The 16,410-nt window shown below is 41.4% G+C and overlaps 1 protein-coding gene across 1 annotated transcript in view; it reads right to left on the minus strand.

Annotated features, from left to right (window-relative positions):
* Nucleotides 1-1,087: 1,087 nt before the first annotated feature.
* The window catches only part of LOC131201792 (TRPM8 channel-associated factor homolog), a 28,549-nt gene continuing 13,226 nt past the window's right edge, over nt 1,088-16,410 (minus strand). Inside the window, exons 2-8 of the mRNA XM_058190005.1 lie at nt 13,024-13,653; nt 10,950-11,965; nt 10,723-10,817; nt 9,077-9,290; nt 5,615-5,854; nt 2,723-3,060; nt 1,088-1,750 (exon numbers count right to left, since the gene is read on the minus strand). Coding sequence (XP_058045988.1) covers nt 1,499-1,750; nt 2,723-3,060; nt 5,615-5,854; nt 9,077-9,290; nt 10,723-10,817; nt 10,950-11,965; nt 13,024-13,640 — 2,772 coding nt within the window. The 5' untranslated portion in view covers nt 13,641-13,653 and the 3' untranslated portion in view covers nt 1,088-1,498. The remainder of the gene's footprint in view (nt 1,751-2,722; nt 3,061-5,614; nt 5,855-9,076; nt 9,291-10,722; nt 10,818-10,949; nt 11,966-13,023; nt 13,654-16,410) is intronic.

Genomic DNA, 16,410 nt, shown 5'->3' on the forward strand with positions numbered 1-16,410 from the left:
TTTCACCACTGGTAGGAATTCAGTTTGCCTTGGATGGATTTATCACCTCAAGAGAGGGGCAAGTGAACTGCAGCGGGCCTTGTCTTGCTTTAGGTTTGAATCTTCTCAGTTTAGAAGTCCTCAAAGCGAGGTGAAATTCACTCATTCTTCTCTTGAGTTATCCCACACTGAATTGTCCTGCGGCGAGTTGGCCATGGGGAGTTGGCCGTGGCAAGTCAGCTGTGGTGATGCCGGGGCAAATCGGCCGGGTCGAGTTAACCGCAATGAGTTATCCCATTCCGAATGTGGGAGGATGCCCCAGAGGCTAGATTTTCACCATCCTGGGGGTCTCCTGGTGGTCTCCTATCCATGTTCTTCTTACCACAGTCCTGCTTTGATTCTGACCTCAGACAAGTTCCTTCGAGGACTGCCATCTGCTGAGGCATGTTGGAATAATTACACATTTTATAAAATAGTCTTTCCAAATTTTCTAAAAGCACACAGAAAGAAAAAAGCATTTAAAATTTTATTCTTTACACAGTCATAGAGTGACAATAGAATCTGGGTGGGAAAAGATTTAAAATTAACATGATAGAATCCAGAATCCACTCAATTCAGAAAAGATCAAGTAAATCAGAAGGCACAAGCTACTGAGAAAGATCAAGCAGATATATTTCTTAAAATGAAATACAGTGATTTAAAGATGCAAAGAGCTTAATAGTAATGTGTGCCATTATCAAAACCAACACCAATTTGGGAACTAAACATAATAGAATATTAAAGATTATAATGAAATCATTAGTTTCTCTTTACTTTTAGCTTCATACAACCAGCAAATACCCTGTTTCCCTGAAAATAAGACATCCCCTGGTAATAAGCCCAATCGGGCTTTTAAGCGCTTGCGCTAAAATAAGACACACACCCTGGAAAATAAGCTCTCCCCAAAAATAAGCCCTGCCCCAAAAATATTTAATTGCATATGCAGCCGGTCCCCGCCATTTCCTCTTGTTAGGGTTAGAAAGACAGAGCTGGAAATCAGATAAGATGGCAAGAGGAGCCCCGTCTTGCTCCATGAGCCCCAAAAGAATAAGATCTATCCAAAAATAAGGCCAAGCGCTTATTTCAGGGTTCAAAAAATATAAGACAGGGTCTTATTTTCAGAGAAACACAATAGCTCACACGTCCATTTCTCTATATAGAATCAATGATTAAAATAAGGTTGGGTTATGGGTTTTTTTTTCCAAAACCATAAAAAAATCACTTTTTTCACTTTCACTTAAAATTTTCAGATTCTAACAATTGCGAGAATAAGGATTCCCCTCCCGATTTAAGGCCCAGGATGTCTGACAATATAAAAGATATTTCTTTTTAAAAGGTAGCAATCAAATAGGGGAGCTGAAATCCTCCATGTGCAACAGCTAAATAGAAAAATTCATTGATACTATCAGACTCAGTTTTGAGTAAAATATCTGCTCAATTCCAGTGTTCTCTGATGAGGATGATCTTGGCTTCTGGTCCTTCAAGAGTGCAGGTATTTTATCATGGGATCCTCAGCCCAGGCGGGGTAGGATAAGGCCAGCTTCTCAGAGACACTGTCCTCAATGGGCCACCCCCAGGTTTTGAAGAAAGGAGCCAGGTTTCTGTTGACTTCCTGAGAGAAGGTTTCTGCCCACAGGTTCATCTTGTCCTTTTTCTCATCTGGGATGTTGCTCATGGTTTGGTATTTCGCAAAAATGCGGATGTAGGGGTCCCAACCAAAGGCTTCCTGAAGCTGAAGAAAAATAGAATAATTGTATAGATCTGTGATCTATACCTCAGCTATTACATTATTTTACATTATATGACCTTATTCTGTCTAGATCAGGGGCAGTCAAACTTTTTATACCTACCGCCCACTTTTGTATCTCTGTTAGTAGTAAAATTTTCTAACCATCCACCGGTTCCACAGTAATGCGCAGTGTATCATCATCTGCGCATGCCTCTCGCGCATTGTAGATTGGGGTTGGGGGGGGGGGGGAAAGCTACCAGCTCTGCTTGTCTGTTACGGCTGTGTGGTGTGGGGGGGAATGCGCGATCTATTTTGGGACAAAGATCTTTTGTTTGCGGTCGCACTATAGCACCATTTAGTTTCACTTAGGTAACGTGAACTAAACTTATGCGCGGGTGATACTAATAGTATATTTTCAGAAATTTAAATTGTCACGGGGAATTTTATGAAACCTAATGAAAATGTTTTTAAATAATGTTATGAAATTTTTTTTAAAAAGTCAATTAAAAAAAAGGAAAGTGCTTCAGTATTGCTTAACATTGTAAGCCGCCCTGAGTCTTCGGAGAAGGGCGGGATATAAATTCAAAATTAAAAAAAAAAAGTATCAGATAAAAACCCTACCGCCCACCATGAAAGCTGGAACGCCCACCAGTGGGCGGTAGGGACCAGGTTGACTACTACTGCTCTAGATCAAAGGCCACCAGTATAAAAACAGGGAAGTCACAAACCCATTTTAACTGATTGCAGGAATTTTAACAGCTTTAACAGTAACAGAGTCGGGAGGGACCTTGGAGGTCATCTAGTCCAACCCCGTGCTCACGCAGAAGACCTGTACTAGGTGTCGTGGGTGTGAAGAACGGTCATAACCTGCTTTTTTTCAGTGCCGTTGTAACTTTGAACGGTCACTAAATGAACTGTTGTAAGTCGAGGACTATCTGTATTATGCCAATGACCTCCCATGAACAGGTTTCTTACCTGCAAATAGGGTTCAATTGCAGTGAACACTTCAAAGTCGTCCAGATTAGCTCCATTTCTCATGTAGTTCTCAATCCTCTCCTTTCTTGCACCCGGTTGAAGGTCTGGGTGGGCTATTTCTCGGGAGATGCTCAGCACGGTCTCATTGACGTAAACGGACCAGAGGTTGCAGGTGGCCTCTGTGGTATGAGGTGGGAAATTCCACCCACTCTTCTGTTGGTTATGACCCAGTTCGTGGATTGGGCCCCAGGTTCCTTTGGTGTAGAAAGCTTGCACATCTATGATCTCAGGTACGGCACGTATATCACTCATGATTGGATAGCCAGCGTGCAGCAAACCTAAGGAAAAAGTTGGGATAGATACAGTTACATAGATCCTTCAGAGGGGAAAAATAATAAGATTGGGTGGGCAAACTTTAGCTCAGAACAAAAAGGACAAATATACCTTTTTGGAAAGAGGGGCAAATAACTAAGGCAGAATATCAGCAAATAGCCCGAGCCTGTAAAGATGAAGTGAGGAAAGCTAAGGCTCACAATGAACAAAGGCTAGCGACAAAAGTAAAAAATAACAAAAAAAGCTGCTTCCAACATGTTAAAAACAAGAAAAAAATCAAGGAAACAATTGGCCCATTGCTGGGAGAAAGTGGTAAGAAGATGACAAGCAACAGGGAGAAAGCACATCTACTTAATTCATATTTTGCATCTGTCTTTACACAAAAGGAAAAAACAATCCAACCTATCAAAAACAGCACTACAAAAAACAGATTAGAAACACAAGTTAAAATAGGGAAGAAAATGGTAAGTGAACACCTGTCTACCCTAGACGAGTTCAAATCACCAGGACCGGATGGATTACACCCCAAGGTTCTGAAGGAACTGGCAGACGTGATCTCAGAACCACTGAACTATATCTTTCAAAGATCCTGGAGCACAGGGGAGCTGCCAGAGGACTGGAAAAGAGCTGATGTAGTTCCCATCTTCAAAAAGGAAAAAACAGATCCAGGAAACTACAGACCTATCAGTCTGACCTCAATACCGGGAAGATTCTGGAAAAGATAATCAAGCAACGAATCACCGAACACCTAGAAGCAAACAAAGTAATAACCAAAAGCCAACATGGGTTTGTCAAAACAGATCATGCCAGACTAATCTTATCGCATTCTTTGACAAAATGACAAAATTAGTAGACCAGAGGAATGCTGTCGATATAATTTACTTGGTCTTCAGTAAAGCATATGATAAAGTAGACCATAACCTACTACTAGATAAAGTAGAAAATGTGGGTTAGACAGCACCACCACCAGATGGATTCGTAACTGGCTGACCAACCGCACTCAACGTGTAGTCCTCAATGGAACTACATCCACATGGAGGAAGTATGCAGTGGAGTACCCCAAGGCTCTGTTTTAGGCCCAGTACTCTTCAACATCTTCATCAATGACTTGGACGAGGGATAGATGGGGAACTCATCAAATTTGCAGATGACACCAAGCTGGCAGGAATAGCCAACACTCCAGAAGATAGGCTCAAGTTACAGAAAGATCTTGACAGACTTGAACATTGGGCGCTATCTAACAAAATGAAATTCAACAGTGAAAAAAGTAAGGTTCTACATTTAGGCAAAGAAAAAACAAAATGCACAGGTACCGTATATGTGGTACCTTGCTCAATAGTAGTACCTGTGAGAGGGATCTTGGAGTCTTAGTGGATAACCATTTAGATATGAGCCAGCAGTGTGCAGCAGCTGCTAAAAAAGCCAATACAGTTCTGGGCTGCATAAACAGAGGGATAGAATCAAGATCACATGAAGTGTTAGTGCCACTTTATAATGGCTTGGTAAGGCCACACTTGGAATATTGCATCCAGTTTTGGTCGCCACGATGTAAAAAAGATGTTGAGACTCTGGAAAGAGTGCAGAGAAGAGCAACAAAGATGATTAGGGGACTGGAGGCTAAAACATATGAAGAATGGTTGCAGGAACTGGGTATGTCTAGTTTAATGAAAAGAAGGACTAGGGGAGACATGATAGCAGTGTTCCAATATCTCAGGGGTTGCCACAAAGAAGAGGGAGTCAAACTATTCTCCAAAGCACCTGAGGGTAGAACAAGAAGCAATGGGTGGAAACTGATCAAAGAAAGAAGCAACTTAGAACTAAGGAGAAATTTCCTGACAGTTAGAACAATTAATAAGTGGAACAAATTGCCTGCAGAAGTTGTGAATGCTCCAACACTGGAAATTTTTAAGAAAATGTTGGATAACCATCTGACTGAGATGGTGTAGGGTTTCCTGCCTGGGCAGGGGGTTGGACTAGAAGGCCTCCAAGGTCCCTTCCAACTCTGTTGTTATATTATATTATATATTAACTAACTAATTTGGCCTTTGGTCTACTTTCAAGTGTCGTCTGCAGAAAATCCCTTCTAATTTCTGATAATGGTTATCTATCTGTTCCCTGCAATCTCCATATAAACTGAATTTTTCAAGAAAATGAAAGCCCATGGTGCAGTTGTGAGTTTGCTGCAGTGTGTTGGGAAACGATGTGAATTCAGCATTAGTACAATAATTCTATTATAGCAATAGCACTTAGACTTATATACCGCTCTACAGTGCTTTACAGCCCTTTCTAAGCGGTTTACAGAGTCAGCTTATGGCCCCCAACAATCTGGGTCCTTATTTTACTGACCTCGGAAGGATGGAAGGCTGAGTCAACCTTGAGCCTGGTGAGATTTGAACTGCAAAATTGCAGGCAGCTCACAGTCAGCAGAAGTAGCCTGCAGTACTACCTTCTAACTACTGCGCCACCGTAACACATTTTGACCAGTAAATTAGAAACGCAGACCAATAACTTTTTATGGTTTTCCTTTACAGAGTGTGATGTGAACTAGTTTATACTTGCCTGCTGATATCTGAATATCTGCCACAATCCTCTCTGGTCTGAGGAAAATAGGAGGGATGGCTGCTAAGTGGGTGACGGCCCTCATCATCTGATCCCAAGTCTGGAGCAGAAAAGCAATCGCATCATGACTACGTACAGCATCCGATGGCAGTGTGAAAATAATATTTTCGGTTTCCAGTTCCGCCCAGGGAGCAGGATAGTGGCGGATAGTATCTTGCCAATCCTGGATGCTAGTTTCACCTAAAGAAACATTTAAAACAGAACATCTGGGTATAATATTTTCTTAAACCAAAAATAGGTGGGAGGAAGAAAAATGCTTTCCTGATCACAGTATTTTTATAGGTGTGTCCAATGATACATTCCAAGAAAAGGCAAAGAGATACAGAAAGTTCATCCTTATTTTCCACTGGTTTTCTTTAACAAATCTCTGCTACAACCATAGTCCTGGGAAATATTGTTTTTTTTAAATTCATTGTTGGAATATATTTCTATGCAATACAGTAGTATTCATCTAGTAGATGGCAGTATTTACAAGTTTGGTTCTATGGTATATATCCGTTATGACGAACCTATGGCAGATGTCCCAGAGGTGGCACGCAGTGCCCTCTCTGTGGGCACGTGAGCCATTGCCCCAGTTCAGCTCAACTGCGCATGTGTGCGCCCCTCCTGATGGCCAGCTGGTCTTTGGGTCTCTGCCACACATTCATGGGGGGTGGCGGGTGCGGGGGAGGCATGCATGGGGGGCACATTCGGGGGGAAGTGCACACATGTATGCGGGGGGATAGGCGCGGGGGTCATGCGCGCATTGCATTTTGATGGTTCGGGGGGCGCTTTGGCCACTCGGTCAGGAAAAGGTTAGCCATCACTGGTATATATACTCTCTGCTCTTGTGTTCTAAGTAGAGTTTCCCGTTTTTTCTGCTGCACTGTAAAACAGTTGAGCAGTAAAGCACATGGTGACTGTACTCTTTGCTCTGTGGTGCTATATATAAACAGGATTTCTAACATTTTTGCCATAGAAAGAGCAATTGTTTAGAATTGTGACCCATTTTTAAAATGAAATTTTTAACACACCCTAATTAATTTATTTCACTATTTCTAATTTTTCATTGCAGAGCAATGATTTAATAAAGAAATAAAATAATAATTGTGCTTTCAAAGGTCTTGAATACAATATACTGTAGTCTCCTGGTTTAAATATAAACTTTTCAGGATGATACTGACAAAAGTGAGGCTTTGGCTACCCTTTCACAATACCTGCAGGCTGTGGGGGTGGTAGTGGTTCTGGATGGGGGGTAATAGGCTTCAGCTGACTCCTGGTAAGACAGAGTGGCAGGGGGTTCAATGTGTCTCGAGGTCCGATTATTTATTATCTTTAGTTCTGGATAGGGTATCACTACCCCAGACAGACCAGCGTGCAACCTGGGAGGTGGTTCTCCTAGATTCATGATTCCTGCTAAAAGGGCATGCGGCAGTTGTAATAATAATAATAATAATAATAATAATAATAATAATAACAACAACAACAACAACAACAACAACAACAACAACAACAACAACAACAACAACAGAGTTGGAAGGGACTTTGGAGGTTTTCTAGTCTAACCCCCTGCCCAGCCAGGAAACCCTACACCATCTCAGACAAATGGTTATCCAACATTTTCTTAAAAATTTCCAGTGTTGGAGCATTCACAACTTCTGCAGGCAAGTTGTTCCACTGATTAATTGTTCTAACTGTCAGGAAATTTCTCCTTAGTTCTAAGTTGCTTCTCTCCTTGATTAGTTTCTACCCATTGCTTCTTGTTCTACGCTCAGGTGCTTTGGAGAATAGTTTGACTCCCTCTTCTTTGTGGCAACCCCTGAGATATTGGAAGACTGCTATCATGTCTCCGCTAGTCCTTCTTTTCATTAAACTAGGCATACTGAGTTCCTGCAACCGTTCTTCATATGTTTTAGCCTCCAGTCCCCTAATCATCTTTGTTGCTCTTCTCTGCACTCTTTCTAGAGTCTCAATATATTTTTTACATCATGGTGACCAAAACTGAATGCAATATTCCAAGTGTGCCTTACCAAGGCATTATAAAGTGGTATGAACACTTCATGTGATCTTGATTCTATCCCTCTGTTTATGCAGCCTAGAACTGTGTTGGCTTTTTTAGCAGCTGCTGCACACTGCTGGCTCATATCTAAATGGTTATCCACTAGGACTCCAAGATCCCTCTCACAGTTACTACTATTGAGCAAGGTACCACATATACGGTACCTGTGCATTTTGGGGTTTTTTTTGGGCCTAAATGTAGAACCTTAGTTTTTTCACTGTTGAATTTCATTTTGTTAGATAGCGCCCAATGTTCTAGTCTGTCAAGATCTAACAAAATCTAACAAAACGATTGCAGCTATGAGGGCCTTTGTGCAGCTTTCTGTTGTGTGCCAATTACATCCTTATCTGGATCACGAGGCTCTGTGCTCACTGCACAATCACTCACACCCTGGTCATCTCTCTCAGATGGATTACTGCAACGCACACTACATGGGGCTATTTTTCAAGAGCATTCTGATGGTGTGCACAGTTCTGAGGCCTTTAGAGTGGCACACAGAACACCACTGTTTTGTGGTTCCAGATCCAATTCAAGGTGGTGATTATTACATTGAAAGCCCTATATGGAATATATCCAGGGTATCTGAGGTGCTGTCTTGCTCCAATCCTGTCCACTTGTTCCAGCAGATGCGGCCCATGGCCGATCCCGTCAGCCAAGGAATTCTGGCTGGTAGGGTGAAGGAGAAGAGCCTTTTCTGTCTTGGCCACAGACTTCTAGAACAGGGTTCTCCAACATTGGTCCCTTTAAGACTTATGGACTTCAACTCCCAGAGTCCCTCAGCCAGCAAAGCTGGCTGAGGAACTCTGGGAGATGAAGTCCACAAGTCTTAAAGGGACCAAGGTTGGAGGCCGCTCTTCTAGAACATTTTACCACAGTAGGTAAGTAAGAACTGCTCTCAGGCTTCTGTCCTTTCAGAAGGGTTCAAAAATCTGGTTTTTCCTGGTTAGTTAAGGGCCTCACCATTTGCTTGACAGGATAAGACAAAGATCTCATCCCCGTGCCATATATCCCCTTGGTTCTATTTTTATATAGTGTTGTATAATTGTAATTTTTTTTTTTACCCCTAATATCATCCTTTTATTGTTTGCAAGCCAGCCAAGAGGGGCAGCATATAAATTAATCGTAAATTAATTATATAATTTACAATACATATAAACACAATGGTGCAGCTTATTTCTTGTAAATATTAGTCCGTAACATTTCCCTGAATTTCTGAAGAATATCCCTTTTGCTGTTGGGTTTCTAAGTGGAGATGGACTCCAGAAAGTTTGCTGCATCCAATGCCTTTTGGAGCCAGATCAATTCAGAACCAACCAGCAAAGCAGATAAGTTTTGAACTTAAATTGAGGAAGGAGTTGTGTTACCATGCTTGAAATAAGGAGCCTGGGTGGCCCCTTCGATGGTGACGGAGAAGTAGCCCAATGAAGAGTTCTTTGGTACAATGATGTACAAGAGGCCTCCCCACAAACCGGAGACCTCCATCTTCTCCGTCTGCACCAGAAACCGCCTTGTCACCATTGGAGGACGCTTCCATTTCTTGAGATCAACTAAATTATCGGTATGGCACCCAATCTGCACCTGTGGAAAACAACCGACATTGAAATGAACAAGTCACAATGGAGAGAAATGGCGTGACTAACGGAGTGTGTTTCAAGCGTCTAAAAAAAAGGAAGACTAACTCTGATTTTGATTAGAAATGGTTCTAATTAGAATGTGTGTGTGTGTGTGTGTGTGTGTGTGTTTGCGCGCCAGGGGTGGGTTCTACTTACGTTTACTACTGGTTCGCATCGTGCCCACACGCACATTCTTCTGCGCATGCGCAGAAGAGTTTTGATGACGTTTGGATCAGTGGGTGGGGCCTCCCGCTGGTTTTACTACCGGTCCTATAGAACCGGTCCGAACTGGGAGCAATGCACCACTGGTGTTTACACACATAAAGACACACTAACACAACTGTATATTATAATCATACTGAAACTATATTTAATTTAAAATATAAATTATATTTAGACTATATAAATACATATGCAAATATATAAATAAATAACGTATATAAAAATATATAAATGTTTTCGTAGGTTTTCACGGGTATAGGTATGTAGGTCTTGGCATTTTCGGGTCTTTTCCCGTGTAAGGTTGAGAGTATTTTGGCGACGTTTCAACGAGGTCTCACTCATCATCTTCAGGCTGGTGTCTTCGGCTTCGTGCTTCTCGAGCAAAGAGTGGTCGGAGCTGCTGTCTCTATAAATACTGGTGGGGAGGTGGGGAGGGTTGCTGTGAGTGGGTTGGTTGGCTGTGTGGTTGCATCTTGATTGGTAGATGGAGTGGGTGTTTGCAAATTGGTCGAGGTGGGGAGTGTTGCTGTGAGCGGGTTGGTTGGCTCTGTGGTTGCATCCTGATTGGTATATAATATATCCATTTATAAATATATAAATGGATTTATTTCTAATAAATATAATCGTCTCCTTTTTCTTGTACATTGTGCTCGCTCATATATATATGAAAACATACTGAAGTTGGACTTTAAAGAATGTAGTGCAAATGTAGTGTCAGAGCCTGTAGAAAAACACTTAAAATAGAAAATCCTTTTGTTACTGAGATTAATTTCTGCTCTATTTGAAAGCATTGTAATTGTTTTTTGCAAGCTTTCTTTTTTGGAAAATAAAAATATTCCTCCTTTTCTTTTCCTGCACTTGCCCTTTTCTCTGAGATGCAACAAAATCTCAACGTTCATTTGTTACCAGGTCATCTTTATTTTATTCTTTATTTATTCAACTTCTATGCAGCCCTTCTCACCTCGACATGACATTAAGTGGCTTACAATCATGTAAAAGAAACATTAAAACATCAGGGAAAAAAGGTAATATTCAATTAGCTTAAAATAGACAAGGATGGGGAGGAGGGAGCAAGACGCATGGGAGGAGAGGAGGGGGCCGTCTTATCTTAGTGTGTTAAGGACCTGCAGAATCTTAAGTATATATCATGATGTGTAATTTAGAATTAATATTACCTGCAATTTTGCGTTGAGGGTGGAGGATGGGAATAATAAAGTGACCGTTGTTGCTGGAGGAACATACATGCCAGTGCTTCTCCACGCTTTATATCCTAAAAGCAGAGTATAAAATTTTTCAGAGGGTCATGTCTATATACATAAATGAAAAATAATGTCCTGCATACACAGGTCATTATCATGAAAGAAGCAGCACCATATTCAAAATTAAGAACAACATTTCATACCTTTATTGCTTCCATTTACTTGAATGTTTTGAGGAGGTGCTGTAGGATAAGAGTTCGGATCATTTGGCATCAGGCTGGGTACTGAGGCTTGAAACTCTGGCAGAACGTTATAGAGCCCTGAAGCTATTTGAAGTAAGATGGCTTGGTCTGAATTAGCTCGGATTCGGTTATGTACACTGACCTCAGGAATCCCTTTAATCTGAACCAACTCTAGAGCTTCTTCATGAAATGAAGAGAAGGGACGGGAGTTCATAGCTGGGATCTCAAGGAATATTGCAATGTCTTGCATCAACTTCTGGCGCCAGAAAGAATATGGTGGTTGTAGAATCTGCTCATTTTGAATATGTTCCTTGAACTTCAAGAATGCTTTCCGGAAATGATAAGTGGAAGCTACTTCACTGGCCTCTCCTGCAGGACAGCTGTTTTCAGGAATTTCAATATATTTTCGAGGAAACCCAATTCCAAACTTATCCAGGATCTTATTTCTTGAATATTCTGCAATAGCACTGGAGTCGGGATTCACAGCAGCCCAATACCAAGACTGACCCCCAATTAGGAGTCCTCCTCCTTCAGAGACAAATTCGTGGATGCTTTCCATGTCTTCGGCATTGTAGGCTGTACAACAGTATACGCCTAGGCCTTTCTTAAAGTTGGTTAGCTCACAGGGAATCTTTGCTCGGTTTAACATGGAGTAAAGTTTCTTTAAGTTGTCTCCAATGCCCACCTTTCTTTCCTTTCCGGCAGAAAGCCAACTGATGGCATTGAAGAGGAAAGATTTCATTGATGATATGTTGAGGAAGCCTTCATGAGAGGCAACTACAATGCGTCCTCGACCATAATATGCAGCTGCCAGGAAGGAGTGGTATTGATCACTTATGCCAACTGGAAATGCCAAGGCTCCATGGATAAGCAAGGGAGATGGAACCATTTGATTCTGGAGGTCATCGCCCTTTACATTGAATCTCTCCACTCCTTTCAGAAGAGTTTGTAAATCCCTTTGAATATCTAATCCATGTCTTTAAAGAAAAACAGTAAAGTTATATTTTCCATGAGTACGATAGTCTTCAGACTACAATCCTAACATTGGAAGAGTGGCTTGACTAAATATGAGCTATAATATCAAGTATCAGTGATGCAGAGTGGAGAAGGAGAAGAGGAAGGAGGAGAAGGAGGAGGAGGAGGAGGAGGAGGAGGAGAAGAAGAAGAAGAAGAAGAAGAGGAGGAGGAGGAGGAGGAGGAGGAGGAGGAGGAGGAGGAGGAGGAGGAGGAGGAGGAGGAGGAGGAGAAGGAGGAGGAGGAGGAAGAAGAGGAAGAGGTTGAAGCTCCCCAAATTGAAGGCAATGCTTGCTGACATAATTTTATTGGAAGAATTAGATGGAAGCCTCATAGATCTGCTTAAGAAGCTACCTGTGTTCTATTGGTTCTATCTCATTTGTAGAGTATGTTTGTCATTTCTGACAGGGAAGAAATATAAATTTTCTTTTAATGTTTTATTCAGGTGGAATTTAAAGAATCTGTAGAAATAATTCCAAAATAAATGCATCACTTGTGTTTTTATCAAATAATTAGGGAATCCAATAAGGCTGGATGCATTTTCCCCAGTCACTCAGTTCAAGCTGGGTGAATGAAACTAATTTATACAGTCATGGTATATGAAAACTGAAAGTCTTTTCAATTTGAGGGACATTGGACTTTATTGTAAAGTTCAATGTCCTTGCTTCTAAAGCATAAATAGAAAATATAACAATTAAAATGTCATTCTCAATCAATCTCCTTGTTAATAATGACCAAATTAGATATATGATAGTTTGTTCCTCCCTTCCCAGTCTAGAAGTACCATAATCCCATTCTACATGGAGACTGCTATACAAGTTGGCAGCCACCATATTTGTACAAGCACATGGCATACAATCCAACATTCCCAAAAATAATTTTTGGAATGAGACCATTGCTTAATCTGGGGTAGTCCATTTTGCAAACCTTAAATAATTGGGACACGCACGGGTCACAAAAAAATCCAGTGTTATATATATAGGATTAATAACCATAGAAAAAGAGATGGAGTAATACTTACTCAGTGATGAGGGGAATCCTGGGAATTTTTTCAGGCACAGAGAAAATATCATTTTCTCCCATATTGGCAGTGAAATATACTCCAGCCACACTGGTCACCAGGTTTCCAGGAAATTGAACCAGGACTGCCTCCTTTCCATGTTGAGATGACCAGTGCCAAGCTTGGCCACCAATCAGCAGTCCACCGCCTCTCTTTACGAACTGCACGAGGTCATCAGCCTGCACATCATCATAGGCATCTCTGCAGAAGACCCCCAGAGAGTTCTCAAGTGTTGCATCTGGTTGAACTTTAATATCATTACTGAGGAGCAATTTGGAGAGGGCATCCAGGCTTCTGTGGACTCCTATGAGTGCCGTTGGAGAAGACTTGAGCCAGTCGAGAGCATTTTTAATAAACGGCAAGAACTGCGGAAGCTTTAACATGGCTTCATGCGCCGTGACCACCATCCGTCCTTTCCCATATTGGGATGCAGCCATGAGAACGTGGCCCTTGGAATCTACAAGCAATGGGAAGGCTCGGTCTCCTGTGAGCAAAAGCTCACAAGGATTGAAATCTCCTGTGACATCGATGGACTGAATGCCCCTTACTAAAGAATCGTAAGAATTTTGAGAATCCATCAGAAAGTTGGATCTGAAAAAGAAATTTTAAATTTCTCTCAGTATATTTTATGTTGCATATAATGCTGCAAGAAGTAACAGGACATGCAAACATTCACAAAACCATTCAGATACCTATGTGGTGTCAAGTGATGGGCTGTGATTTTTCTTGCACTTGCTGAACATTACTGTACAGCTATATCGTTTTCTAAACTACTGGCTGTGCTCAGTTTCTAACAGATTTTTTTCTCTCATTCAGATGGATGTTACCTTAGAGCCAGTGGTGGGATTCAGCCAGTTTGCACCACTTCGGGAGAACCGGTTGTTAACTTTCTGAGCAGTTTGACCAACGGGTTGTTGAAAGAAATCATCAGGGCAGAAAACCGGTTGTTAAATTACTTGAATCCCATCACTGCTTAGAGTCCCTTGTAATAGGAAGGGAAGTCAGAGACGATCAATGTCTGCAAAAGGCAAATGTTTCTATCTTCCAAAACGCAGAAGGGCGAAAGCCCAGTTAACTACAAAACAGTAAGACTCATTGACTGATACCAAGAAAAAATCTGGAAAAAGATTATGATGAGGCAGTTTGTTAGAAAAGAATACAGTGCTGTGCATTTTGATTTAAACGGGAATGATTTAGCTTACCTTTTCAGAAGCTCTTGCACCTTAGATGGGAATCCTTCAAGTGCCTCCCTGTAAAGTGAGGCTAAGCATTTCTGGGAACATTATTTATAGACCTTTGGAAAGGAAACTGTGAGTGGATGACATGCTCATTTTATCAATTGGAGCAACTCTAGAAGAATGTTTCAAAGTGCAAAGGAGGAGCCCAGAGTTCAGATTTCCACAGAAGTGTTTTGAAATCCAACGGGGGAAATCCTTAGCAAATTTTTATTATTATTTTGATTTTGCTCTGTTGATCGTGGTATTTTTCTAAGCCAGCTTCTGGGACTGAAAACAGACAATACTTTATTGTCCTGGCTTTCCTCCTTTCTCCACAGTGAGTCCACTTAGTGTTAATTGAGGGAGTGAGATCCAGTTCACAGCCCCTACATTGTAGGTTACCTCAGGGTTTGATTCCCTCTCCCTATTTAACATTTATATGAGGCGGCTGGGTGAGGTGATCTGTTGTTTTGGATGGGATATCTTCAGTAAGCTGATGACACCCAGCTTTATATCTCTACCCTGGGGGCCCTTGAGTGATGGTATGAATGTCCTATCCCAGTGTCTGGAAGCTGTTGGGGACTGGATGGAGTGAACAACAAAATACCTTATGCCACCAGACTTGAAATCCTAGGTTTAGAAAAATGATCTATTGCAATGTCCTTCCTGTTGAAAACTACTTCAGCTTCAATCGCAACAATACAAGAGCAAACAATAGATTTAAACTTAATGTTAACCGCTTCAAACTTGATTGCAGAAAATATGATTTCTCTAAAAGAGTCATTAACACTTTGGAACACACTACCTGACTCTGTGGTCTCTTCTCAAAATCCCAAGATCTTTAACCAAAAACTATCTACTATTGACCTTACCCCATTCCTAAGAGGACTGTAAGAGGCGTGCATAAGAGCACAAAAGTGCCTACCGTTCCTGTCCTATTGTTTCTTTTCATTATATCCAATTAATATAGTTATTACATACTTATGCTCATATATATGCTTATATATTATATAGCTATTTCATTTCATGTTAATGCCTATATATACTGTTATGACAAAATAAAAAAAATGGATTCTGACTCAATCTCAGCAAGGCCAAGTATCTGTAGTTATTTGGACCCTCGGGAGATAAGATTCTTCTATCTTTACTTCTGGATGGGGTCACATTACCCCGGACAGATTCAGTGCACAATCTGGAGATCCTCCTAGACTCATGGCTCCCACTCAAAGAGAGATAGCAGCCATGGTTAGAAAGGCCTTGGCGCAGCTTCATATTATGTGTCAGTTGTGTCCCTTTCTGGACCAACTTTTTTTTTTACTTTTAAAAGCATTTTTTACAACCTCTTCAGCTGAAGAGGTTGTAGAAAAAATGCTTTTAAAAGGCTCTGATGATCCCAGCTGAGCAGCGTGATCATCAGAGGCTTTTTTTTTTACTTTCAAAAGCATTTTTTACAACCTCTTCAGCTGAAGAGGTTGTAGAAAAAATGCTTTTAAAAGGCTCTGATGATCCCAGCTGAGCAGCGTGATCATCAGAGGCTTTTTTTTTTTACTTTCAAAAGCATTTTTTCGGCCAAAGAAAAAATGTTTTTAAAAGTAAAAAAAAAAAATCCTCTGATGATCGCGTGGCTCAGCTGGGCATGGGGGGGGAGCAGGGATTTTTGCTTTCAGTTCTCCAAACCACCCGCCGCCATCGCTACTGGATCGGGCGATCCGGTCCGAACCGGGAGCATTTCACCCCGCTGGGTGGGCTGTATTGATTACTGGCATGTTTTCAAGTGAAATTCAAGGTGCTGTTGTCACCTTTACAGCCCTAAATGCCTTGGGAACAGGTTAGTTCAGGAACTGCCGCTTTCTGAGAGTCTCTACCTGTCCTATTTGATTTAGAAGGCTGGCCATGCTACTGGTCCCATTAACCAAAGAGAATCCACCGGCCAGAATTAGATGATAGGCCTATTCTGCAGTAGCCCCTACCAGTGGAATATGCCCCCACTTTGGCAGCTCAGGGCAAAGGACATTGACTGAAAATCAACATGTGAAATATGTAATGTTTGCTCATATCCTTGTGCAAACTGGATCCACGTCTGGTTAATAAGATTTATTGTCTGTGAAGAAGACTAGATCATCTGAGTCAG

This window comes from Ahaetulla prasina, chromosome 7 (assembly GCF_028640845.1).
Source record: "Ahaetulla prasina isolate Xishuangbanna chromosome 7, ASM2864084v1, whole genome shotgun sequence".
NCBI classification, from domain to species: domain Eukaryota; kingdom Metazoa; phylum Chordata; class Lepidosauria; order Squamata; family Colubridae; genus Ahaetulla; species Ahaetulla prasina.